Source organism: Cottoperca gobio, chromosome 22 (assembly GCF_900634415.1).
Source record: "Cottoperca gobio chromosome 22, fCotGob3.1, whole genome shotgun sequence".
Lineage (NCBI taxonomy): Eukaryota > Metazoa > Chordata > Actinopteri > Perciformes > Bovichtidae > Cottoperca > Cottoperca gobio.
Genome location: NC_041376.1, coordinates 16,941,056 through 16,967,366, shown reverse-complemented (window position 1 = coordinate 16,967,366; position 26,311 = coordinate 16,941,056). Strand labels below are relative to the sequence as shown.

The 26,311-nt window shown below is 43.2% G+C and overlaps 1 protein-coding gene across 2 annotated transcripts in view; it reads left to right on the top strand.

Moving 5' to 3' along the window:
* Positions 1-20,900, top strand: part of sobpa (sine oculis binding protein homolog (Drosophila) a) — a 42,511-nt gene extending 21,611 nt beyond the window's left edge. The window contains exons 6-8 of one of the 2 annotated variants that reach the window (XM_029460974.1): positions 5,245-5,340; positions 10,877-12,893; positions 14,866-20,900. In XM_029460974.1, coding sequence (XP_029316834.1) covers positions 5,245-5,340; positions 10,877-12,892 — 2,112 coding nt within the window. In that variant the 3' untranslated portion in view covers position 12,893; positions 14,866-20,900. The remainder of the gene's footprint in view (positions 1-5,244; positions 5,341-10,876; positions 12,894-14,865) is intronic. The other variant, XM_029460975.1, reaches the window with a different exon arrangement.
* The last annotated feature ends 5,411 nt before the right edge of the window (positions 20,901-26,311 follow it).

Genomic DNA, 26,311 nt, shown 5'->3' with positions numbered 1-26,311 from the left:
ACACACACACACACACACACACACACCTCCCTGCTCCTGAACACTCCACAATTTACTTTGCATCTCCATCGGCTGCCGAGTAGGGCACGCAGGCAAAATGAATAAGCGAGAAGAGTGTGTCTGACTCTGAGCGTGTGTGTGTAACTGTGCCTTGTATATGTATGAATATGCTTGTGGAAAATTTGGTGTGTGTGATGAAATGTGTCTGCGTATTGCAGCTCAAGCAAAGAAGCCTTGAGGCATGCCTGACACAGCTTTAGGGCACAGAGAGGAAGGTGATTATCTTATAGCTGCCAGCCATTCAGCTCAAATAAAGATAAAAAAAGCTAACTAGACGTTGAGATTGTAATATTGGAACCACCCACATGCACATGAACTTGCATTCCTTTGTCTTTTCTTAAACATGCAGGTGTGTGAAACTAGACTCACGCAAAAAGTGTAGTAACAAATGTAGCTCATAATTGTATTTGCACACATTAAAATTCTAAACAAATAGATATAATAAATATAATATATTTTGTTGAGTTGTGTACTTAAATCCTTCATAATGTTTCCAACAATTTTCCAACCTAAAGCAATCAGTATTTTCATTCCATCCCCTGTATTTATCCATCGTATCCCCTTTGTCTGCCAGAAGCTCCCACGCTACTTCACGACACCACCAAGCTTGCAACCTCGTGAAGTTCCAATGACAATTCGCCATTTAAAAGTTCCCAATCAATGTGCCAAGAAGATATTATTCCAGAGTGACTTATACTGGAAATAGCATTCGCTAAACCCTTTTCAAAAAGGAATTTTGTAGAGAGAAATTAGCCTTCCTGCAATAAAGAAAATAATAGAGATCGTAGCCACAGCAATATACTTAAATATGTGTATGTGTTGCTGTAAACAAAGTACCAAAATGCTCCAAAACAGGAACAATCTTTTTATTTTTAAAGAACTTACCTTACTTACTTACTAACTTTTAAGTGCTTACCTTGTTCTGATTTTCCACTTCTCTGAAAAAATATACTTATTATAGGGATATAAGGTAACATTACCCTTACCAGACATCCTTGAAAAACCCAGGGTTTTTTGTGCACAAAATTGCAAAGATCATGGCTTTAGTCATTTTAAAATATTCCTGTGCATGTGGAAAAAACTCCACAGTGCACTGCAAACAGAATCGAAGTGGTGCTGGATTGGCTTTTCAAAACATGAGATGTAGAGACAAACTTGTTTGTTTTGGAAGAGTGATGTTCTTTTTGCCTGTGTATACGCGTAGCGCCCGGACTTCACCTTCGTTTCAGGATTTGGGATGAGCTCGACTGCGCTCGGCTGTGTTTGTCTTTGGATTTGGAAAGCTTGCCTACGAGCGTCTTTCTTTGGGAAACGCGTCTCTTTTGGCAGGTGACAGGCACACACACCTGGACGTGTATCCGTGCCCAGATGGAAGCTGGAGCGGTGGCAGCTGGTGTGACGTCCCCTCAGGACGATGCAGTCGCCAGAGGGGAGCTAGGCGGATGATGTCCTGCTCTGTCGTTCATATAAAGAACTTCAGCTGGATGGCAGTTGCAGTTTGCTGGCATGATATATGAGCAATAAGGGAAGAAACACCTTTAAAAAGAACAACACAACTGGCAGTGAAACTATCTATCTATCTGCCTGTCTGTCTGTCTGTCTGTCTGTCTGTCTGTCTGTCTGTCTGTCTGTCTATCTATCTATCTATCTATCTATCTATCTATCTATCTATCTATCTATCTATCTATCTATCTATCTATCTATCTATCTATCTATCTATCCATCCATCCATCTATCCATCCATCCATCCATCCATCCATCTATCCGTCTATGTGTCTTAATCCCGTCTCCTTTATCTGTGTGTGGTTCCCTGTGTGCGCCTCACGCCTCGTTCACAGTGCCAACACCTCATTAGTACAATATGCAAATGAACTGGCGCAGGGCCAGAGGGTCAGAGCACAAACTGGAGACAGAATAATAGGACAATGGTGCATCTTTGTGTGTGTGTGTGTGTGTCCTAAAGTGCCTGCCCAGATTCATGTATGTTTATGTGCGTTTACCTGTCTTTGAGTGAGTCTGTGCTCATACTGAGGAGACCTATGTGTGTGCGTGTGTGTGTATGTGTGTGTGTGTGTGTGTGTGTGTGTGTGTGTGTGTGTCTGTGTATGTGTGACTGTGTGTGTGTGTTTGTGAAAGACAATAGCCAAAATGGGTCAGCCTACACCTACTGTTCATGTAGTGTACTGACAGCTTCCAAATAACCATGACCCCCGTAATCCAACCTTTTTTGGACAAAGTTAATAAATCACCTTTGTTATATTTTAAAATGTCTCGGATTCCTACATGGAATCCTTTACGGTGCAAGTTACAGCACATACGACAGCAATATTTGGAATGGGAAACTTGTGGAGGTGAGGGAAGCAGATGGAAGCAGAGGCTAACTCAATCAGTCGTTGGACAAAAAAATGTAGAACATACACCAGAATGCCCTTTTGGTATCATTGAGAGATGAGCAGAGCTGGAGGCCAAATTACCCGTGACAAATCAAAGGTTGCAGCGAGCAATTTAAAGTAAACATGATATAAAAGAGAGCTGCTGGGGCCAGTGGCTCACCTGTCAATGGCATAGGCTCAGTATGAAGTGTCATCTTCTGGGCTGCAAACAGCACGATGAACATGTATAATTGAGGTTAAATCTCCATTTCTGATAACGGTGGCTCAGTGCCCCATGGCTGTAAACTATGAACTAATTATATCACACTGAGGTCTATATTATATAAAAAGGCATTTCATTTAATGAAGCGCAATGGAGTGATTTGGCATTGTGCCAGACAAAGCTTCTCCAATAACTTCTTTGTAACAAAATTGCCCACACCTGGCATCACAGCATTGACTGCCTCAGTTTTCACACTGCGCATAATGAAGGAGAAGGTGAAGGAGAAGGAGGCTACTTTTCAGATGGTATAAATATTTAAAGAGAGTTTTGTATTCTAATATTACAGCATGGCAAATTAAACTACTGTTTAAGCCAATTAAACACATTCTCTTAGTTTACCTAGAATTGTTTTTTCTACAAGAAAACAATAAGTTACCGTAAAGGTCTGTCAAATATTTACCACTAACATGCAACACATTATTGGCTAGGGTCACTTGCTGCAGGGAGTTCCTTGTTTACCCCTAAACTACCAAATAATGTTTGGCAATGTTAGCAGTCCATGTTTTTACAGCAATGTTACAAAGTAACAACATACTGTTACACCTGCTTACTACAACTTAGCCTATGTCTTCCTCTGTCCCCCCCCCTTCCCTACCATTTGTTTGTCCTAAAATACCACATTAAGACACCAAGACCTTGTGGAACACCATAGAAAAATCCATGCTGTGATTTGGCATCAAAAACGTTTGACATTTGGAGACTGCTCAGAAACCCCCTTATTGTCAATATAGTGAGGGAAACCTTCAGTCTGTAGTTTGGGGTTGAAACGTTTCATGAGGCTGTGATTATCCTAGAGCTCACAAAAGGTCATTTGACTATCATCATCACACATGAATACTATTGGTCTCATTGAAGAGTCCTAGCTTTCTGTTGACTGTTTAGGGACGCTAATATGCAGAATCATTTTTTATAATAGGCAAACACCACTGCATGGGATTAGCATAGCATTCCCGACATAGCTATCATGCCATTGTTGGATTCCTGTACCAATGGATTCCTTAAATTATGTAGTTTTATATAATACCAGCATATTCAAACCTGAGCTTGCTACAGCCTCTGAAAGACAGTAATGCTGCTTGAGGACGCTGGCATCCAAGGATAGTATAATATACTCTTTTATATTATATTCTTGTTATTCCTAGTCAGCTAAGATATTTACCATATTTAGAGAACAGTCAGTAAATCAGGGTCATAATGGCCGCCATCATGGCTGGTCGGGAGGCTACATCAAAAATAAAGTCCAACATTGATTCTAATTCAACAGATTTAGCTGATTAGATCTGGTTTTAATAGTAAACACACAGCTACATATATGTAACACAATAACATTAGCTAATATAGGCTATGTATATCGTGTGACTAAAAGGCTAACACAAACATGCAATAAATTGGTGACCAGTTCCAAAACAATTCCATTTGTATAGAAGTCTATGAGAAAATTATGATTTGTACTAGATTTATTACCTCTTTATTATTCTCAATCGCTAGATTCAAGTCTTCTTCAGTACAGCTCAGGTCACTACCCTGGCATTGTGCTGTTTTGGTGTTGCCCCTGTTTTCGTCTTACAACTTTAACTCTTTCACAGTGTGTTTTCAGTTCATTAAAGTTAATCGAACATTTTGGTCATGTCTTGATCAGCGGTCGGTTGTACTTAGCTTGCCTCTTTTGTGTCACTGCTGGTTCCAAAAAACCAAGATGGCGACTGCCAAAGTCAGGTAGCAGTATAGTGCTGTCCACTTCTTAGATGCAGTCTGTGGTAACACCTGTGCTACAATGACAAGTTAAAGTAGGGTTTTGTGAAATCACATATTTTCGTAGAAGATTTCCACCTACAGTAGCTTCAACCTGAGCAGGAGTCTTATACGCCTGTGTGAAGGACCTTTTAAATATGGAATCTAAGTTTATCGAGGAAATATAAGATACGTAAACAAACATGACAGAAGAGTTAGTGACTGTCTTATTTACAGTACTAATGTATCCTACTTTGTACACTACACTTCACCATGGCAGTGCTACTGCAAATATCTGGATTGAAAGAGATATTATACAAATTTCAGAACCTTCCATATATTTGAACTTCTTCACGGGAGTGTAGAGTGATTACTACATTTGTTGTAAATGTGTTTCATTTTCCATTTGTAGCTGAAATAAATGGCTGTTTCAATGAACGTACTCTGCTGTAATAGCAGGCAGCACTTTGAATGTCTAAACTAAATGTCTTGCAGACTCTTCAACCATACACATGCATGTACACACACACACACACACACACACACACACACACACACACACACACACACACACACACACACACACACACACACACACACACACTCACACACAGTTTTGTTTCAGAGAATCCTGTTGATTGGTTTGTCCACAAACCAATGACTGTTCACCCATTTTAAAGTCACCATTTCTGTTCATCTTTTTCAGTGTTGTTTTCCATTTCTGAGTTTCCTTGTTGCCTCTGTTCACCTGTTTATTTTGTCCATTCGTAAAAAGAAGCCATTATTTCTCCCCCCCAGGCGAGAGACGACGATGGCCTCGGTGGGAAATTACCCCAGCACAGCTTTACTCAGGACACGCCCAGGCTTGTCTTCAAGACAAACAGCGATGTGCTTGTAAGGACCATAAACATTTAACACAGATAGAGGCTACTGCACAAATATGTTTTGATGTTGTTCTTTGTTAAAAGTGTATCATTTTCAACTCATTTCTTCCTGACATGTCAATAGATGTTTATATTTGGGAATTAGTGTAAAAGCAGACATCAACCATCAGACTCAGGGCAGCCCAAGAAATAACACACAGTACACAAAGTGTGCAAAGTCAGAGTTTGCACACATTTAAGTTGGAGCTTTTCCTAACTTTGTTTTTATGCGTAATCATTTGTTTTGCTCATTTTCATTATGCATCTTATTCTGTGACTTGTGTTGAGGATTTGTAGGAGTTAACAGACAAGGTGAATTATATCAATTTTATATATTATATATATTATATAATAATATATATTTATTGAGTATTGTGATATATATATACAGTATATATATTTTAGATGGATGATACAAAAAATAAAACAGTTTGGTGAACCTTTCATGACAACAAAAAGACAATAGAATATTATACCACTAACATACTTATTTACATAGTTTTAACCATAACCGCATTCTATATGTAATTACAAATCTACTCACCAAGTTAATAGCTGAGATCTTGGATTGTGGCAACATCACTAACAAGAAGTCAGATGGGGCAACTCGTCAACAGGTGCAGGTTTTAAACACACTGAAAGGTTAGCCAAAACCTTTTTGAAAAATAACAATATCAAACTGTAAGAATGATGACCCATGCTAACCCTTTACTACAGATATTTCTGGTGTGCACACATTCAGTTTTACTTTAAATAATCTGGCTAAAATGTTGGCTTGTTTATAACCTCATTTAAAAGTCTGACTGTCTGACTGACATATCTTGCCCAATTGGACTTCCTTTTAGTATTGTTGCTGTTTCCTGATCTCAGAATGACTTTGATGAGAATCACAACTGACACATACTGTAACAAAAAAAAGACCCAATTTTCATTCATTGCTATAGTTCGAAATTTTTGGAATTGCGTTTATTTCCCTTTTTGCTAAAGTTAGATGAAAATATCAATACCGCTTGCATATGTAAGCTAAGCTAAAGCTAAATATGAAGCTACAGCCAGAAGCTGTTTAGCTTAGCTTAACAGACACTGAAACATGGCTGGATACAGCTAGCCAAGGACTGCAGACGGAAATAAGCTAGTAGCTAAATCTGGTACAATACATCTCTTCTTCTGGTTTGACATTAATGTGTTTTTGTTTTCGGTCCCTGATAAACACATGTAATAAACTAAACTAAACCCTTGCTTTATCGGAATGTGAAAAAGAGGTTTCTAGACAACCAGCTATTGAACTTTAGAGGTGATGCTAAGCAGATTTAGTTACATCTGGACAGGATAGCTCTTTCCGCGTTTTCAGTCTTTGTGCTAATATGCTAAAATAAGCTAATACAGGTTGACGCTGTAGATATTTTTGTCTCAGTCTGCTGCAGTGACATTCAAACATAATCCACCAGGTCTGTCTCATCATTCTTACAGGTAGAGTTATTTTACTCACTGTGCGTGCTTGAGTGTGTGCAGTTAAATATAGTGCGATAGAGGTTTCCCTGGCAGAGTGAGAATGGCCTTTGTATGTCACATCTATAATGACCGATGGTGATGGCTGGCTGTGATAAGAGCAGCTTTACACGGAGTGTAGCTCTGGTCTTCTTTCGCTTTTATCTGCAGTTGAAACTTTTCATGCACCATTCTGGTTTTAATGAAGACATCAGGTATTGTAGCCAATTAAAACAAACTCAGGGAAAGGATATGAACCAGATATGTTTCCCCTTTTTGTAAGCCAGGTAATTATAACCACCATGATAGATAAACTGATATTTTGGCTAATCATAGTAACAAGTCCACATTTTGCAGATGGTCTGTTTAGCGCTGCCAAAGTTTAATTTTCTTGTGTAAACTTAAGTGGAAGCTTTATTCTGTTTTCTTTTTCCAATGGACCAGGTGCTTTAAGATGGCAGACTCTTGCTACATAATCTAGTTTTTTTTGGACTGAATCCACAAGCGCCATGTTTCTGTTTGCCATCATTGTTAGATTTGAATTATCAAGATTGTTTAGAGTGTGAGACAATATGACTAAAACCCAAAAGACTGGCTCTCTCCAAGCACCTGTTTTATTTTCCTGGTGTTTTATCCTTGTGTGTTATGTCATTCAAACAGCAATCTGAGAAGGGTCAAAAGAATCACATATCGACCTTAATAGCGGGGATATACAAGCCTTTCCCTTTATGCACTACTACTGCTTAAACCTCTAAAACCACTTCAGGTACTAAAGCCTCTTGTGAAACCTTACAATCTCTCCAGCCTCTTAACCCTCTGCAACCACCTCCTCTTCTTCCTCTTCATTATCTAAATCCTCCACATGCTCTGCAATATCTTTAACATCTGCACATCTTCACTGCCCTGAAACTTTCTCATCCTCCTTTGCAACCTGTTGGTCCACAACCTGCTCCTTCAACTTTGCGACTACAGCAATTTAATACTCTCTCATCCAATCCATTAACCCCTGAGAATGTCTTTTGATCATCATCTCACATAAGTTGTTTATTTAAACTGACACTAAAACTAGCTGCTGCCTGAGCCTAAATGTCCTCGTCACTGTGCCGAGCGGGCGAGAGGAGGAAGAAAAACGATGACTACTGAGGTGGTTGCTCTTGTTTAGAAGCACGATAATTGTTGTAATGCAAACGGTTAAACTGCACCGCCGATGCTGGTTCGTTGGCCACGATGGAAATAAATGACCATAATTACATTCAATGGCAAACATCTGTGTAGTGGGGGAGAGAGCGAGCAAGGGAGAGTAAGCACAACTCCATTAGCGTAATGCGCAGTGAAATTTCACTTGCAGTGCAGAAAGTCGTTAAGTGCTCTCCATCTGTCTTTCTGAGTCGAGACAAATTTCAGCACATTTATTATTGAAAATATCCTGGGCCTACCATTATCAAACTCAACTTGCGAGAGCACCTTTTTGACTTTTACTCAGTCATGGCTCATTGAATTAGCCAGGACTAAATGGGCAGTTAAAACGTGTAGAATTTAAGGGACTGACATCTGAGCACCAGCAGCGTGCTGTTTAAGCATAGCAGTTGCTATGTAGTCCAGTCTCTGATGTGTCTTTGCTGTAGTTCCTTATGTTCTCCAGCTGCCTTCCCTGAGCTCCCTTCATGTGTTCGTGTCAGAAATCCATTACACTTGTGCAAGTTATCCCTCCTGAGTTACACTGCATAATGGCTTATTACAAATGCAGAATTACAGAACATCTTTTAAAACTTTTGTCCTTTTGGAGCTCCAGCTTGATTCAATCCAGCAGACAATCTGATTTAAAACATATAATATATGCAAAGAACCTGATGTTTTACACGTGTAGCAGCTGCAGGACATCATGCCTGGCCAGTGCTACAGTGCATCTGCCCAAACAGCCCATGTGAGTCCACTGTCTTTCAACTGCTGCCAGACAGAATCCTGCCAAATAAACCAATCTTGCTATGCACCGTGCAATAAAGGAGTTTATCCACCTTCCGGTTGAATCCCTCAACTTATTAACATTCAGCAGGGGGGCTTAAGGGTCTGTGTGATGGATGGATGTCGTTGAGGGGTCTGACAACTGATTAATGCCTTAATTATCTCCAGCGAGGACCTGCCACTCCTCCCAGAGCTGACAGAGTGAGCTGTGTGTGGCCTGACGAGTAACGCCGTGTTCAGGGCTCGCCCACTGTTATCTGCTCTACCAGGGTCACATTCATTTGCTTCCCAAAGGAAAATGTGCATTTTTTGTGCAGCAAAAGTGTTTAACAGTGATGAAATAGTGCAGCACGGTGTTTTGGGATCTTTGCCACTGCAGTGAGTGAGAAAGACAACTTTTTAATTTAGCCTCTCCATATATGTTACATACAGAAGTGATCCGTCCCTAAAGCATAACATATGACAAGATATTTAGTTTGAAACTGAATTTTATCATCCTATTATGAATTAAATTATTGGCTCTGACCACATTTTACAAATCCTAATGTGCCTCTAAAAAGTTGATCTTGTCATTTTAATAGCTACAGTAAAACATAAAGAACAATAATTGATTTTTTTTAAGAATCTTCATTTTTAGTATGACATACAGTACGTAGTTAGTGAACAGAAGTTGTGTGATTGGATATCAGTGAATTATAGGAATAGAAGAGAGCTGTGAAAATTAAGATATTCATAATCTACTACTCTCACCATTGTCAGGTAAGAAGTTTGAAATTGAAGTTTGAGACTTGTTAAAAGTTCAGTTGCAATTTCTGAGGAAGAAATTTGTGGTGTTGTTGTATAATACTGTTAGGTGTTCATGTTATCTAGTGTTGGCCTTATAGTTATTTGTTGGGCAGTAATGCACCACTCTGACAGTCTGTACTGTACGTACATGTATGTGAAGATCATAAAAAGCTCCCTAGGCATGCGTATTTCACAAAAATTTGGCTGCATTGCATTCTGGTCTTTTGAGGCTATATTGGATAAAAGCATTTGGCAAGGTAACTGTGTTGAATGTTGGTCTGAAATGGCAGCGTTGAAAAACAATGCTGCATCCAAAACAATATAGTATATTTGCAGACACTGATTGTAATTGAAAACTATTTTAAATCAGTTAAACATTTTAAGTATGCAGCACTGCAGTGGTCACCAAAATAGTCATCATGTATGTTTAGCCAGTTATCCACAGGAATAAGACATTTACAAACAACAACATGGTAAATACCTTGGCAGTTTTAAGCTACACTTGTGAACTTCAGAGCTTAAATGACAAATTAAAAAAGTTCTGTATTGAGTTATTGCAACAATGACTTGATGCCTCTGAAGAGATTAAAGTAAACCATCAAGTAAATGCCAACTCAGATCATTACTGATTTGGGGTGCGGCCTGATGGTTGAAAGCTGAAACTTGCAGCAGCAGTTTTGTATGCAATTCAGTATCGACCTTTCTAGTAATTCTAATGTCTGTCTACTAGTTGGCACACACTTCAATACCAGGTGTGGAAGGCCATTTGAGGGAAAACATCTTTTTGTCTTGTTGTGCTTGGGTTGTCAGTTATTTTATTGTCAACAGAAGGTGTAAATGGGCCTTCCTTGTTAGGACAGGAAGTTAAACACAAAGTCACTTCAATACCACTTAGCAGCCTAATGCCATCATGTGCACATTTAACTCTCAGGAAGGATCAATTTAGACACATGCACAAACACACACACATACCTACATTGCATAAATCAAATACATACAGGCATGTGCATTTAAGCATTGTAATTCAAACTTACAAAGTTAAGTGTTTGCTGTTGACAGATTTGTAAAAGTATTCAAGCATCAGTTTCCTTAAAAAGAATATTTTAAAAAAACGTGTTTATCTCCAAATGGTTTGGAAGCTGGGCTTTTGCTTATCGGGGTACTTCAAAAGAGATTATGTTGTATTTTACCACAAACAAATTAGAAGTATTTTGTATGCAGAGTGACAGGTGCTGATGCAGTATGTGTACTGTCTGTGTCTTTTGTTACAGGTGTGTGACTGGTGCAAACATATTCGCCACACTAAAGAGTACCTGGACTTTGGTGCTGGTGAGCGGAGGCTGCAGTTCTGCAGTGCCAAATGCCTGAACCAATATAAGATGGACATTTTCTACAAGGAGACCCAGGCTGCGTTGCCTGGAGGATTGTGTAACCCAGGACACGGGGTTGGTGGGGAGGGTAAAATGGAGTGCAGTGGAGGGGTACAGCTGCTCACTCCTGAATCTTGGGGGACACCGTTAACGGACCTCCGGCGTAAAGCTCCCTCACCAGGGGGGCCTTCCTCCAACTCTGCATTGGCCCCTTCCACTTCTTCTGCCACCTCACCTTCAGACACTGTTCCTATCTACTCCCCATCCTCCTCATCCAGACCCCACGAGAGCCCCACACTTCACCCTCCGCCTATTCCCACTTTGCACCCACCTGTCGGGGTTCCTCCAGGTAGCCCTCCCATGGTGATGACACCCCGGGGACCCATGCCCCTGCCTCTGTTCATGGAGCATCAACTGATGCAGCATATGCATCCACCATATCTTCGGCCCTCTGCCCACCCAGGAGGGCCCCATAGCCCCATGTCAAACCCTATGATCCCTGGTATTGGTCCACATCCTCCCAGGACCATGGGCTCAGCATCAAGCCCCATGCACAGGCCTCTGATGTCTCCACATGTACACCCCTCATCCAATCCAAACCCTGGCATGATGCCCCCCCACCCCGGTCTCTCTATGCCAGGTCTCCCCCCTTTCCCAAACATGATGCCCAATGGACGCTATCCTCTGCCCCCAATGATGAACTTTGGCATGCCATCCTTGTCGCCATTGGTACCCCCACCAACTCTCTTGATCCCTTACCCTGTCATTGTACCGCTCCCAGTCCCAATCCCTATTCCAATCCCAATTCCCTTTAATCCCAGAACTTCCATACACCAGCCGGAGAGAAGAGGCACCTTTCGCAGTGCTCCAGAATCCTCTGAAGCTTCAGCTTCTCAGCCCCATTCTCCAGGTTCCTCTGGAGCTGACAGAGGGGAACAGAACGTAGAGCCAGCTGGTGCAGAGCGTCTTTCTCCTGTACGTTCAGGGAGAAGCAGGACGGCGCTGGTGGACTTGACTGTGAAGTCGGAGGACAATTTGGGCAACCTGTGTCTAACAAGCTATGGACTGATGGACGGGGTGATTGATCTAACTGTGGGCCAGAGGCCATGCCAACAGCAGGTAATTAAGAGGATGCTACCTGTGGTCCAGGTCAAAGTAGAGGCAGAGGCTGAATCAAGATCTCCACCAGTTGCTGGCCTAAGTTGGGAAGGAAAGGGCAGACATGATCGGGGGGAAGGGGCCCTCTCACAGGGCCTCCTCAGTTCTACGGAGCTGGAAGGGGTCACACACCCAAGCACACTAGAATCATCCAGCCCACCCTCCAGCAACAGCAGCCCTTCTTGCCATGATGATGCGCCAGTGAGCCAGCTAAATCTATGTATATCTAACCGTACCCCACCACCCTTGCCAAGCAGAGCACGGACCCAGCTCCAACACCAACCCCACCTCCAGACTAGCCCTGCTGCCCCATGTAATGTCATAGTCAATGGTACGGGATGGCATTCACTTCTCACTCCTGCCTTTGAGTCTGACCGAAAAGGTGAAAACCGTGGAGAAGGAGAGGCAGAGGAGCAGCCAGCCAATGGTGAGCTAGAGCATGAGGCACTGAAAGAGAACAATTGCTCAGTTGGAGATTGGGATCCGGGGAAGCGGGGCTCATTGCAAGACGAGATAGTGGACACAGTGGAGGGTAAGCCAGATCCTGACTCCAACATGGAGGAGGGTGAGCACGCCTATGCCCTGCCACTGCTGTCCACCGGAGGCTGTGTGGTCATCCAGCCTGTGCCAAAGCCCGGCGCTGACAAGACGGCCATCCTGTCCTGCTCCATCAGTGCCCCCTTATCAGCAGATGGGAGCCCCGAGCTGGAGCCCCCGCTAAAGAGAAGGTGTCTGCGAATCCGCAATCAAAACAAATGAGGTGGGTTTCCCCTAGTGTGCTCCCACAAACACTTTTATGCGGTTGTGCAGTCTCAGTCTTTAGGTATGAATTTACACAGATTTATTCATTGACATTTTGTAATTCACAGTGGGGTACCCTTTAAATAATCAGACACTTTTGATGTTTCAAATGTCTCCCACTCCCCAGCATGTGTCTTTAAAGCATTTGAAATGATCTCCTTTACTTCCAAAATGTTTTTTACCAAGTTGTTTACTATTCATATTTAGTCTTATCATCTTAAAATGGTGAAATTCTGGCATGAGGGTTATTTGATGTTTTGTCCAGTGTAGCAAACAGTAAGGCTGATCTCTTCATTGTGTGTCCAGTGTCTTAACTCCGCTGTGACAGTGAGCCGGGAGGCAACAGAATAAGAAGCCCACATTAAAATAAAATATTAAGACCCGATATTACATAATCAAATATATTATAAAAAATGACAAAATACCAGATATCATGCATGTGCCTTTTTTTTTTGTTATGCATTTCTTGCTGGAGGGTGTGTTTGGCCAACACATTCATTTTCACATATATTTCCTCATTAACCGGCACATCGCTCCTGTTGCTTTACTTTGACTGGCAGATTACCTCTATGAGCCTCAGAATGGGAAGCCTATCATTCCAAAGGATTTATTCAACACATTATTACCAAATTTAATGATGCACTCCTCGAGTTGTTAATTAAATGAGATTGTATTCAAGAGCAATTGAAGAGCAATTGAAGTTGTGGTAACATGAGGCGAGTGCTCTGAATTAGAGTAATTAATAACGACAAAAGATGGAAATCAAGCCCCACGCACCATTAGTACTGCTAAAACCAAACCAGCAGCTGAGAGAAAATGTACTGTAACCTTCCTACCTAAAAATACAATACATATATGTTTGCTGTATCTCACCTTTCCTACTTGTCTGCTATATCACAAGGCCTTCATTCTGAATGATCTAAAACATTATGTAAAATGTATGCCACCAGAGAAGCCCACACTAAATATTAAACACTTTATTTGCCCCAAAGTGTCCTCAAGTTGATACTAATTGCATGTACCAAAGACAATAAACCTAAAATGATACACTGCTAAAAATGTGCATTTTTTTCAATTTGATCCTTAGTGTTTTTAACACCTAATCTGTTCTTGTGTGGTTCTTTGAATGAGCCCCGTTGCTCTGAACTAAACAACCCCTATTCTCTCACCTTGAAATGTAAGTTTGTGGTACAATGCCAGTCTGGATTCCTAAAATTTACATTCTGATACAACAAAACTGTATTGTCAATTACGTTTCGAGGGGAACATATTATCATCCAGATTGCATTTGTTTTTGACGTATCACAAATACGTTTCTAATCAAAGTCTGCAAAGGATGTGTAAAAGTAACACAGGACTTTCACCCAAGAGAACGCGGTTCGTAGACTGTGTGAAACCAAAAGTCAACGCTGACTTGTTCGTTGAATGTGTAACTTAAATAACGTAACAAACATACTTACTTTAAACCAATACATGATATTTTACTAAACCTAACCAAGTTGTTTTGTTTTGTTGTGTTTCTGTGTTGTTTTGTTTCAATTTATAACATTAACCACAGGTATAAAACTGCAACATTAATCCAAGACAAAATACATTTCCTTCGATATGTAATTGAGAATGCAGTTTAGTTGTATGGGAACGTAATTTTGTAAGAGACAGGGTTGACATTGCGGCAAATTGCTCCCATTCTATAGAAAGATTACTTCTTGCTTTACCTTGACTGGTAGATATGAGCTTCAAAATGGAAATGGGAAGTCTTATCATATCAAAGGATTTATTCAACACATTACTACCAACTTTAATGATGTACTCCTCGAGTTGGTAATTAAATGGAATTGTAAGAACAATGTGCTTGGATTCATACATCGACTTTACAAAAAACAGCCTTTGGGGACGACTTATTCTAACTCTCCTCCCACTCTGTTTCACAGATGGACACTCTGAGGACCACAGTGCTATCAACGACACTCACTTGTCCACCCCCCACCTCCAAATCCACCCCTCCCAATGACAGCACCGCACATGTGCACACACACACATACACTTTTTTCTCATCCCTCACTCATTGTCCAGTCTACCAGCACCACAAATCGCCTTCGACGACTGATGAGAGTCCAACCAAACATGTTGATGTGTATCATAGGAGAGGGGACAGGACTCCTTTTGTCTGAGTGACTGACGCTCTGATGGACTGAACTTCTACAGACTTTGAACTGAAGACAGTATATCCCTGCAACAGGAGGACTTTACCCCGCTGCTTCTCTCCTCATTTAAAGATTCTCAGCCCACACTGCCCCTTATACAATATGCACTCTCCCCTATAAAAGCAAGAGCTCTCCGTATTGTCTGTTACTATGGAACACACCAGAGTGATTAGTGAAGGAGCCCCAAAGAGAGATTTCCATCGCTCAATGAAATGTTCCTGTTTCGGTCCAACCTGGTGCCACACCAAAGGTACAAAATCTCTGCTCCAGTAAGTGTTGTTTTTTTTCTAACACAACTTGTCACTAAGGTATTGACCGATTTCACAAAGTTTAGATTGTAGAGCCACAGAGCTGGCAAAATTTCTTTTGCAGAAATTCTGCTGTATCTAACCAACAAAAATGTACTTGCCAACCTGACACAAAGTGTTCTGGATTGTTCTGATGGATGGTAGATAGAAAGAAGTATGAATACAGTTAATGCAATGACTGAAGGACAATTAACATATATATATTTCAATCAGAGGCTGGGAAACTGTCCTTGGACATAAAATCACCAGAATTATTCCTACTTTATGAACAAACTGGAGGATCAAATATTAACCTTCACCAGCATTTAATGGTGTGTGGGTGGAATCATACAATCTCTGCCATTGCCCTGTAGCATCCGTTTGTTTGCTCTTAAACGCCACTGAATTGAAAAATATGTTGTTCCACAAGAATGAGACAGAGTTGTCATGATAATCATTCCTGACATTTTCACGCCCTTTGGAATGCCGCCTATGTGCTTAAACAGTAAGCCATACCAGTAACGGTAATGGGCCCCCTGCTGTTTTAGAACATTTCAAAGCTTACTGCACCTCCAAAAAAAATGGGATGGCGTGGCAATGTAGAAACTCTGCCAACCTGCAGTGTGCACTTGCTACCGCAGGCTAGTACTTCATCTTTTCTATAATACATTACCAGTGATGTTTCTGTAATGGGCTAGTTTGAGACTGACTGCGCTGAATTTAGAGGGGGCAGAGTGAATCCAGCTCTTTCATAAATAATTATTGTGGGGGGACCTGAAGGAACACTACACATTTTTTTTCTACAATAAACACACTGAAGCCAAATTCATTTGGGAAATTATTTAAGAAATATTTGAAACAATGCCTCTTGCTTGTCTTGCCAAGTTCCTTAATTATTTGCCAATTATTGTTTGTTTTTATCCAAATTTATAGCCAGCATTGTCCTTTATTCTGTGGCACGCTCTATGTACAGCTTTGGGCAATTTAAAGGTGACATATCATGAAAAACTCCGTTTTTCAGTGCTTGTTCAGACACATTTGGGTATCTGGAGAGCCTATCAACCCACAAACTGCAAAATAAGACAACCCAGTCAGTTTTTTGTGTTCTTCCTCGGTCCTTGGATTCCATAAGCAATTCAGATTTAGCTCCACTTCCTATGTCACATGCAGGCTCATTAGAATATCAAGTAATTCTGAGCAGACTGGGCTTTTTTAGTAGGGGGACTTAAAGAGACAGGCGCTTAATCGGTGTGTTTCAGACAGAGGGTGAATACTGGTATCTTCAAACAGAGAGTATGGGAAAAATAATGTGTTTTTTGAACATTAAAGCATGTAGACATGTTATAGTAGAAACCCAAAATACAATTATGAACCTGAACATTAGCAAGATATGTCCCCTTTAAGTGAATGCAACACAACTGTCACCCATACAGTTTGGTCTGATCCAGTTACACTGCAGCTTAAGCCTGTGAGCTGGGACATCCAACAAAGCCAGCATTTAGTTTACACTCCTATGGAGGAGGTACATTGTACCAGTGCGAGACAAGGTATTATCATATGCCAAAGGCCTCTGGTGTGTTGAAACAAAACATGTCGGCAATTTTTCAGTGGAAATGGAATTTCAAACTGAAGATTTGACTAGATAATTTATAGTTGCCAAAATAACAAGCACTTAGTTTTTCAAAAGAAAGGAAGATACAGGAGAACACAAGTGGATGTGAAAAACAGTATTACCGTGTTGTCTCTCTTTATGGTTTAATCAATCCATAAAGGATACGTCACACTGCAAGTAGGGTGAAACACAAATCTCGGTTAAAAAGATAATGCAGGACTTAAATGATCCTTAGAGGGACAGTGACTGCAAAGCAATGTACACATCTAATGTAACTCTTGATTAAAGTGACCACAAAATCAATAGTATACATTCCTCTTACCTGTAGCGCTTATCATTCTAGATTGTTTATGTGTGAGTTACCGAGTGTTGGAGATATCAGCTGTAGAGATGTCTGCCTTCTTTTGAATACAATGGAACTAGATGGCACTCAGCTTGTGGTGCTCAAAGCTCCAAAAAATACATTTGGAAAACTCAATAGCAATGTCTCTTTCCAGAAATCATGACCTGGTTACTCAAGATAATCCACAGACCTGTTGTGAGCAGTTTCATGGTAATAGGAAAAATGTGTATCTTTAATTTTGGGGTGAAATGTCCCTTTAAACATGAGTTACATTAGATTTGTACATTGCTTTTCAGTCCCATCCTATCACTGTTTTCCCTGTAGCCTTTGTTTATTTTTTCTGTCATCACTCTGTGATTCATCCTGTGTCCATATGAGGCCCGACATTTACTGACTAGACTCACATACACACATATTCACACATATTCACACATATTCACATGTCACAAGCATACCTACAGTACTTACGTCACACACACAATGCATATAGTAAATGTAACTGTGTGTATGTGTTTGTGTGAGGCAGGTGCAAGCAGAGAGCACAGTTGAGATTACAAAGTGTTGACTCAGAGTAAGCAGTGTGCAACTCTATCTGTTGCCTGTTAGTCAGGCATTTAGGCTTAGCTTGCCGCCTGCCAAGGCCCAGCTTTGGTGTCACTTTAAGCATTTCCTTGTCCCCGCTTCATTTCTCTGCAGTGAAATTGCTCTTTTTAAACTACCCGTTTCTGTCTTGTCTACCTTCTTCTGAATTTGTCCATAAGTAAAGATATACCTTTCTGGAATTATTTCACAGATATCCATAAGCACAGCATTTCTATAGAGAAATGAAAATAAAATAAAATGCCCACTTTGTGTAGCTTTTTAGAATGTAAAGTCCCCCCAGGTTGCAAAAACATACAGAGGAAGTATCCTCAATGGTAGCTACAACCCTGTACAAAACTGAGCCATTGATACAGCCCTGTCCTTTGTCTGAAGCAGGACAGTTTACAGTTTACTATTTGTTTGTGTTTGGGCCTGCACCATGCTGGTAAAAAGAATGCGGAAGACTATTTTGTCATTTGAGGAGAACAAAGTTTTCAAAATGATCCATGTGTTCTGATTAGCTCCTTTATTTACTACTCCAAGCTCACACTTTAGCATACTGCACTGAGTTTACAGGCTGCTAGCATCTCAAAAACAGGAAGACCGACCTTGTAAAGGAAAAGAAAAGTGTCAGTCGGTGTTTGTTGTGATATGACATGCAGACTGATAATGTTTTTGTCCTGCTAGTGGAGACGAATGATGGCTATGTGGGCAGGTTGCCATAAAATGTTCTAATCACGTCGAAGTTAATCAGAGGATGAACCCTTTCTAAATTTGGACTCTCCATGAGCTGTCCTCTAGCGCCACCTTCAGGACAAAATGTCCACTTCATGAAATACATAAACTTAATGGCCAAATTTCAATTAAAGGAATAGTTTAACATTTTGGGAAATATGCTTATTTGCTTTCTTGCTGAAAGTTAAATGAAAAGATTCTTACCACACTGCCAGCTGTCGGTGAGTTTAGCTTAGCATAAAGATTGGAAACGGGGAAAAACAGCAAAAAAGATATTTGCCTACCAGCATCTCTAAAGCTTACTAATTAACCCACTGTAGTGTTGACATCATGATGACGTCATGGTGTTAGCTGGAGGCAAAACAAAGGAAAGACTTAAACCAAAGCCGTATTAACTCACAGTAGTAGTCTAAAATTACACATAGAAAATGGCATCTTGCCGTGTTGATGGGTTCCAGAAACAAAGGAGTAGGCCATGGCTCCAGCTTGAGTGTCCTACATACCTCTGGGATGAAAAACTGATTTGAGGCTCTGGCTAACTACACTATCTGCAAGGCGTTTTAGAGATGGTGAGAAACCATTAGAATAGTTTAGCTTAACCTTCTGCTAGCATTAGCCGTCACGGCTGCTGAACCGCAGCAACTTTTTCTGCATAGTTATATACAGTACATCCAAAGATGTACTTTGTACACCCTTAGTCTCTCTTTACTTCGTACGCTTGGTTTCTCTATCAGGTGTGTAACTGTCTGACCATTGAGTCAGCGTGTAGTGGGCCCCCAATCTTGTCCCATTGGTTAATGTCAACTTTCTCAAGTAACACTATAGAGAAACTCGTATTTATCTTCAGCCATTGTTGAAAAACTAGCCAACAAAACTAGTGTGCCAACGTTAGCTAATGTGTTCAAAAAAATGTTTTGCCTCCACCTACGCTCAGCTCCACAAAAAAAGGGCATCATGTTATAGAGTACAGTTACAGTTTTCATGCTAAGCTAGCTTCATAAGTGCATTTCCTAAAATGTTGATTCTTGCTTTAAATTAGCTTCCCAGAGGACAAATGCTAATTGTTTTTCCTGACCCTTCTTCTCGTTCCACCATCGGGCTAAACTTACGACTTTTGTCACGCTTCTCTCCCATAATTTCTTGAAGTAAGTCATTGTCTTTACGAGAAGTTTCAGACTGATATAAAAAGGTTAAGGTTCAATTTTTGCTGAGGAACAAACCAAAATATTTAGTTATGTCTGCTTTTTCTCCTGCTTCACACCGTTACACACACATTCAGACACACTCACAGACAAAACAACCTACATGTTACGTCTGACTCTAATCTGCACCCTGTTGTGTTGGCGTTGCAAACGGTAAACTGTCCATGTCTGAGACAGATATTGAAGATATGAGAGTCTAACTCTCATGTGGAAATCCTGGACCACTGAATCAGTCTTTGTGATGGCAAACAGACTTGTGACAAATCTCCAGCATTCCTTTTTTTGATGATGTACTACAGGTATGGTCAACAGCCTGAATTATGCAATGACAACTAACTCCAACCCTAATATAGACGAGTGGTCCACAAACAAAATAAAACATGACATGACTTCATGTTACTTTTCAAAAACAACAGAGAAGTTGCCTTAACTCTTGCTTATATAATCTCCACAGTTAAGACAATGATGCTCGCTTGTAAAGAAGACTCTCCCTTCTTTGTACAAAATGAAATATACCAGAAACAACAACTTTGTTATCTTGCTAGTGTTAATGTATAGATGATCAGCTTTTTTCTGTAACTTGTATGGACCGTCACATTTTTGCTAAGAAGAAACCCTCCTCCTAACTTCCTCGTTCCTAAACATCCAATCTGTTTAACGTTTTAACTCGTGGTGGACTGTCAATCTTTTTGTGTACATTTTATAGTATTATTTATTGTTGACAAGTTTTGCATTTGCAAATAATAAAAAAAAGTGAAGGTGGTTTGACCTGAGCATTCTATTCCAATGTAAATGCCTGGTGAACAGTGAAAAGCTTTTTTAATTATTAAAATGGAGAAAACAGTGATATGAGGAGATGATCTTCTGTCTTTTTATTATGACGTTGTAACATGTACATAACATGTGGCCAAAGTTGCTTTGGAAAATAATCATTTTTTGTGTTGTAACAGTATTTGTTTTTTCCAGTGAATTGCTCATGAAGACAAATAAATAAGAGGCACACACAACTCTGTTTCAGATGGGTCATATCTGCTCATTCTATGGAATCTGCACACAAAAGGTTTCAGCTTTATACTGTAAGAGATGACATTGGACTGTAAAAACTACCATCCTTTGACTCGATTCATAACTTCATCACATCATTTGCAACATGGAAGAGAGCCAACTAAAATCAGTGTAAACCTCTGAAAATCACAAGCCATCATTTGCATGTAGATTTCAGAGGTGACACATTGTTGAGTCAAATGTTCTACAATAAAACCTTCGCTGTAACTCTGAGAAAAAGCTCAGCAGCTCAATGGAAATATGAGAAAAAAAATAATTTAATTCAGATATACGTACTAGAGTTAACAGTAGTCCATATTTATTTACTGCATATATACATATAAACAGTATATATACATATATACTGTATATATACACATATATACTGTATATATACAATATATATACACATATATAGAAGTATATATATCAAATCAAATCAAATCAAATTTATTTGTATAGCCCAATATCACAAATGATACATTTGTCTCAGTGTGCTTTACAGACTGCACAGGTTACGACACCCTCTGTCCTTAGACCCTCGCATCGCACAAGGAAAAACTTCCTAAAGGAAACCCCATAATTAAAGGGGGAAAAATGGAAGAAACCTCAGGGAGAGCAACTGAGGAGGGATCCCTCTCCCAGGACGGACAGACGTGCAATAGATGTCGTGTGTACAGGATAAACAACATAGTACAAATACAACAAATGTTTTCAATTACCTCCACCTGTCTCTGCTCCACCCTCGTCAACTTACCAGCTGCACTGCATTTACTACTCATCATGCCCTGTATAGAAAGCCCTGTTTTTCAGTCCACACTTGTCAGATCATCTGCAAGCCTACATCGGAAATTCTGCCTGCCTGCCTGCCTGCCTGCCTGCCTGCCTGCCTGCCTGCCTGCCTGCCTGCCTGCCTGCCTGCCTGCCTGCCTGCCTGCCTGCCTGCCTGCCTGCCTGCCTGCCTGCCTGCCTGCCTGCCTGCTTTCAACTCTGACTCCTGATCTGTGATCTGTTACTACTACTCTGATCTCCAGCCCCGGTAAACCCGACTTGCCTTACGACTACGAGTTTAGAATATCCCTGAACTGTACTACTGCCGTGCCTCATTCGGCCCTGTTGTGTGTGTGTGTTTTCAATAAAACCTTGATCTCGAAATTGCACTCCTGGGTCCTCGTCTGTCTGTCCTGACAGAATGATCTGACCATCATGGACCCAGCGCACGCTCAGACCAGCATGCAGGTAGAGACTGAGATGTCTGTCCTACAGCAACTGGAACGCACTGAGGGAGACATCAATCGGATGACCGGCGATATCGCTTCCCACCTCCAACTCAGCCACCAACAACAACAATTTAACCAGCAACAACCACTACTAGCCCACGTCCTGCTGCTACTCTCCAATGCGGCCACTCCTGCTTCGTCTGTTCCAGTACCGTCTGCCCTACTCCATCCCGCTGTTGTGTCTTCTCCAGCTGCTTCAGGGTCCAACGCTGCAGTTCCGGCAGTACCGCCTCCAAAACCGAGGATTGGCCATCCGGAACGCTTTGACGGTGACCCGAAGCAGATTCGAGCCTTCCTGACCAGCTGCCGAGTGCAGTTCGCATTACAGCCCAGGACCTTCTCGACGGAGGGAGCCAGGGTGGGTTACGTCATTACCCATCTCACCGGCCGAGCTCGGTTGTGGGGAGCGGCAGAGTTCGACCGGCAGACCCCAGCCTGTGCCTCCTTCAGTGCCTTCGAAGAGCAGATGTTAAAGGTCTTTGACTTAGGTTCAACAACAACCGAAGCATCACAGGCACTGCTGACCACCCGCCAGGGCAATCGGACGGTGGCAGACTTCTCCATAGACTTTCGTACCCTGGCAAGTCGCAGCTCGTGGAACTCCGAGGCACTGGTGCATGCCTTCCTCCACAGCCTGGCGGACTACATTAAAGACGAGCTCGTCTCTCATGAGCAGCCCAAGACACTTGATGACGCCATTGCCCTTGCCGTTCGCATTGATCGGCGTATCCAGACCCGCAGAAGAGAGAGAGGGCGTCTGAGTCAACCAGCCATCCGCATTCGGGGGGAGTCCTCCACGTTCCACCCCCCGCCTGTCAAGCCCGTCAAGAGCCGCAGCTCACCAGGTGTAGGGGAGATCCGGGTGAGCTCAATACATCTTCAGTCTCCCCCCATCCGAAAACCCCTGCTTCAGCTCCGCCTTCGACTTTCCGACACAACTCACACCCTGGCCGCCCTAGTGGATTCTGGAGCCGAAACAAACATAATGGACACAGAGCTCACGCGGCAACTGGGCGTGAGCCGTCAACAACTCACTCCACCCGTTCCTGCACGAGCCCTGGATGGACACCGTCTCGGTACCATCACTCACATCACGGCCCCTGTGACAATTCTGTCAGGAAACCACCAGGAGTCCATCCAGTTCCATCTCCTACCCTCACCCGACCAACCACTCATCCTTGGATTTCCGTGGCTCCGTCTTCATAACCCCCAACTGGACTGGGAAACAGGCACAATACGCGAGTGGGGGAGGGGCTGCCATCGGACCTGCCTAAAGGGAGCTATCTTGCCAATCGACCGGGGAGCTTCCAGCACCGCCCCCGACATATCCAATGTTCCTGCCTGTTATCACAACTTGAGAGAGGTGTTCAACAAGTCCAAGGCCACGTCTCTGCCACCACACAGACCATATGACTGCGCCATCGACCTTCTGCCTGGCACCACACCCCCGAAGGGCCGTCTCTACTCGCTGTCAGCCCCAGAAAGAAAAGCCATGGAGGACTACATAAACGACTCACTGGCCACCGGCATAATCCGTCCATCATCTTCCCCTGCGGGAGCGGGATTCTTCTTTGTCGGAAAGAAGGATGGCTCTCTCCGTCCGTGCATCGATTACCGGGGCTTGAACGACAGTGAAGAATCCTCTGCCTTTGAACTGCTGCAAGGGGCCACAGTGTTCACCAAGCGGGTGACGAGTGGAAGACTGCGTTCAACACTCCAACAGGACCCTACGAATATCTCGTCATCCCGTTCGGTCTCACCAATGCCCCGGGAGTGTTCCAGGCGCTGGTAAACGACATCCTCAGAGACATGCTCAATAAGTTTGTTTTCGTTTACCTTGACGACATTTTGATCTTTTCAAAAACTCAGACAGAACACACTCACCATGTCCAGTTGGTGCTACGCCGGTTGCTGGAGAACTCTCTCTTCGTGAAGGCAGAGAAGTGCGAGTTCCACGCCAAGTCTGTCTCATTCCTGGGTTATGTGGTGACCGAAGGCAGCGTTCAAATGGATCCTGCAAAGGTGTCTGCTGTGGTGTCGTGGCCGGTTCCAGAGACCCGTAAGAAACTGCAGCAGTTCCTGGGGTTCGCCAACTTTTATAGGAGATTCATCCGGGGTTACAGCACAGTGGCAGCACCACTCACTGCGCTGACCAGCGTGAAACAGCCGTTTCAGTGGACAGCAGCCGCTGACAGAGCCTTCAAGACCCTCAAAGCTCGTTTCACCTCAGGCCCTATTCTCCAAATGCCTGACGCTGGACGGCAGTTTGTGGTGGAGGTGGATGCTTCGGATGTAGGAGTAGGAGCGGTGCTTTCCCAACGAGCAGCAGAGGATGGCAAGATGCACCCCTGTGCCTTTTACTCCCGTAGACTGACTCCAGCAGAATGCAACTACGACATCGGCAACCGCGAGCTACTGGCCGTCAAGCTCGCCCTCGAGGAGTGGCGCCACTGGTTGGAGGGGTCTAAAGTTCCGTTTGTGGTCTGGACAGACCATAAAAACCTGGAGTATATCCAGACAGCCAGGAGGCTGAACTCCCGCCAGCGTCGGTGGTCATTATTCTTCACCCGTCTTCACGCTCTCCTACCGTCCTGGCTCCCGCAATATCAAGCCCGACGCACTCTCCAGGATGTTTCAGAAGGATGAGGCATCCAATGAGGAGTCGACAACCATCCTCCCAAGCCCCTGTGTTGTTGCTGCCTTGACCTGGGACATTGAGGAACCAGCTGGGCCCCAGTGCATGCCCCTCTAACCGTCTCTTTGTCCCAGCAGATCTGAGGTCTCAGGTGATTCAGTGGGGGCACGACTCTCGCCTGGCCTGTCACACGCACCCTCCATCTGCTCTCCCAACGTTTCTGGTGGCCGTTGATGAGAAAAGATATCCAGGAGTTTGTTAGAGCTTGCCCCACTTGCAACCAGCACAAGACCCCCAGTCAGCCCCCAGCTGGGTTACTCCAGCCTCTGCCAGTGCCCATGCGACCCTGGTCCCATATCTCCCTGGACTTCGTTACGGGCCTTCCGCTATCTGAAGGAAACACTGTCGTCCTCACCATCGTTGACCGCTTCAGTAAAATGACCCACTTCGTGCCCCTCCCAAAGCTGCCAACTGCAAAGGAGACCGCCCGGGTGGTCTTGGAACATGTGTTTCGAGTCCATGGTCTGCCCAGGGATATTGTGTCAGACCGAGGCCCTCAATTCTCTGCGGCCTTCTGGAAGGAATTCTGCAACCTTCTTGGGGCCACCGCCAGTCTGTCATCGGGATTCCACCCACAGTCGAATGGTCAAACGGAGCGCATGAACCAGGAGCTGGAGAAGGCACTGAGGTGTGTGACCTCACGCAACCCCCGTGCTTGGGCCCAACATCTTCTCTGGGTAGAATATGCCCACAACTCACTCACCAGTTCTGCCACCGGACTCTCCCCCTTTCAATGTGTTTATGGATATCAACCACCTCTGTTTACCAGTCAGGAGGGAGATGCTACCTGTCCCTCTGCGCTCGCCTATTCCCGCCGCTGCCGCCGCACATGGGCCCAGGCTCGCGCCACACTCCTGAAGTCCAGTGCAAGCTATGCTATCGGAGCTAACCGGAGGAGGACCCCAGCACCAGTTTACCATGTCGGACAGAAGGTCTGGTTGTCGGCTCGAGATATACCACTGCGGGTGGAGTCGCGGAAACTGGCGCCTCGCTTCATTGGACCATTTCCCATACAGAGGGTCATCAGCCCTACGGCAGTCCGACTACTGCTACCCAAGACCATGAAGGTACATCCCACCTTCCACGTCTCCAAGCTCAGACCTGTACATGAGAGCCCACTGGTCCCAGCAGCACCACCACCGCCTCCTCCTCCGCGCTTCCTCGACGGTGGCCCCGTCTACACGGTCCGGCGACTGCTCCGCTCTCGACTAAGGGGTAGGGGCATCCAATATCTGGTGAACTGGGAGGGTTATGGTCCTGAAGAGAGGTCTTGGGTTCCCGCTGGAAGAATTGTGGATCCGGCCCTCATCACTGAATTCCATCGCCAACACCCTGACCAGCCATCTCTCCGACGGGGTCGGCGCAGGGCTTCTTGCCATGTTGATCCACTTCC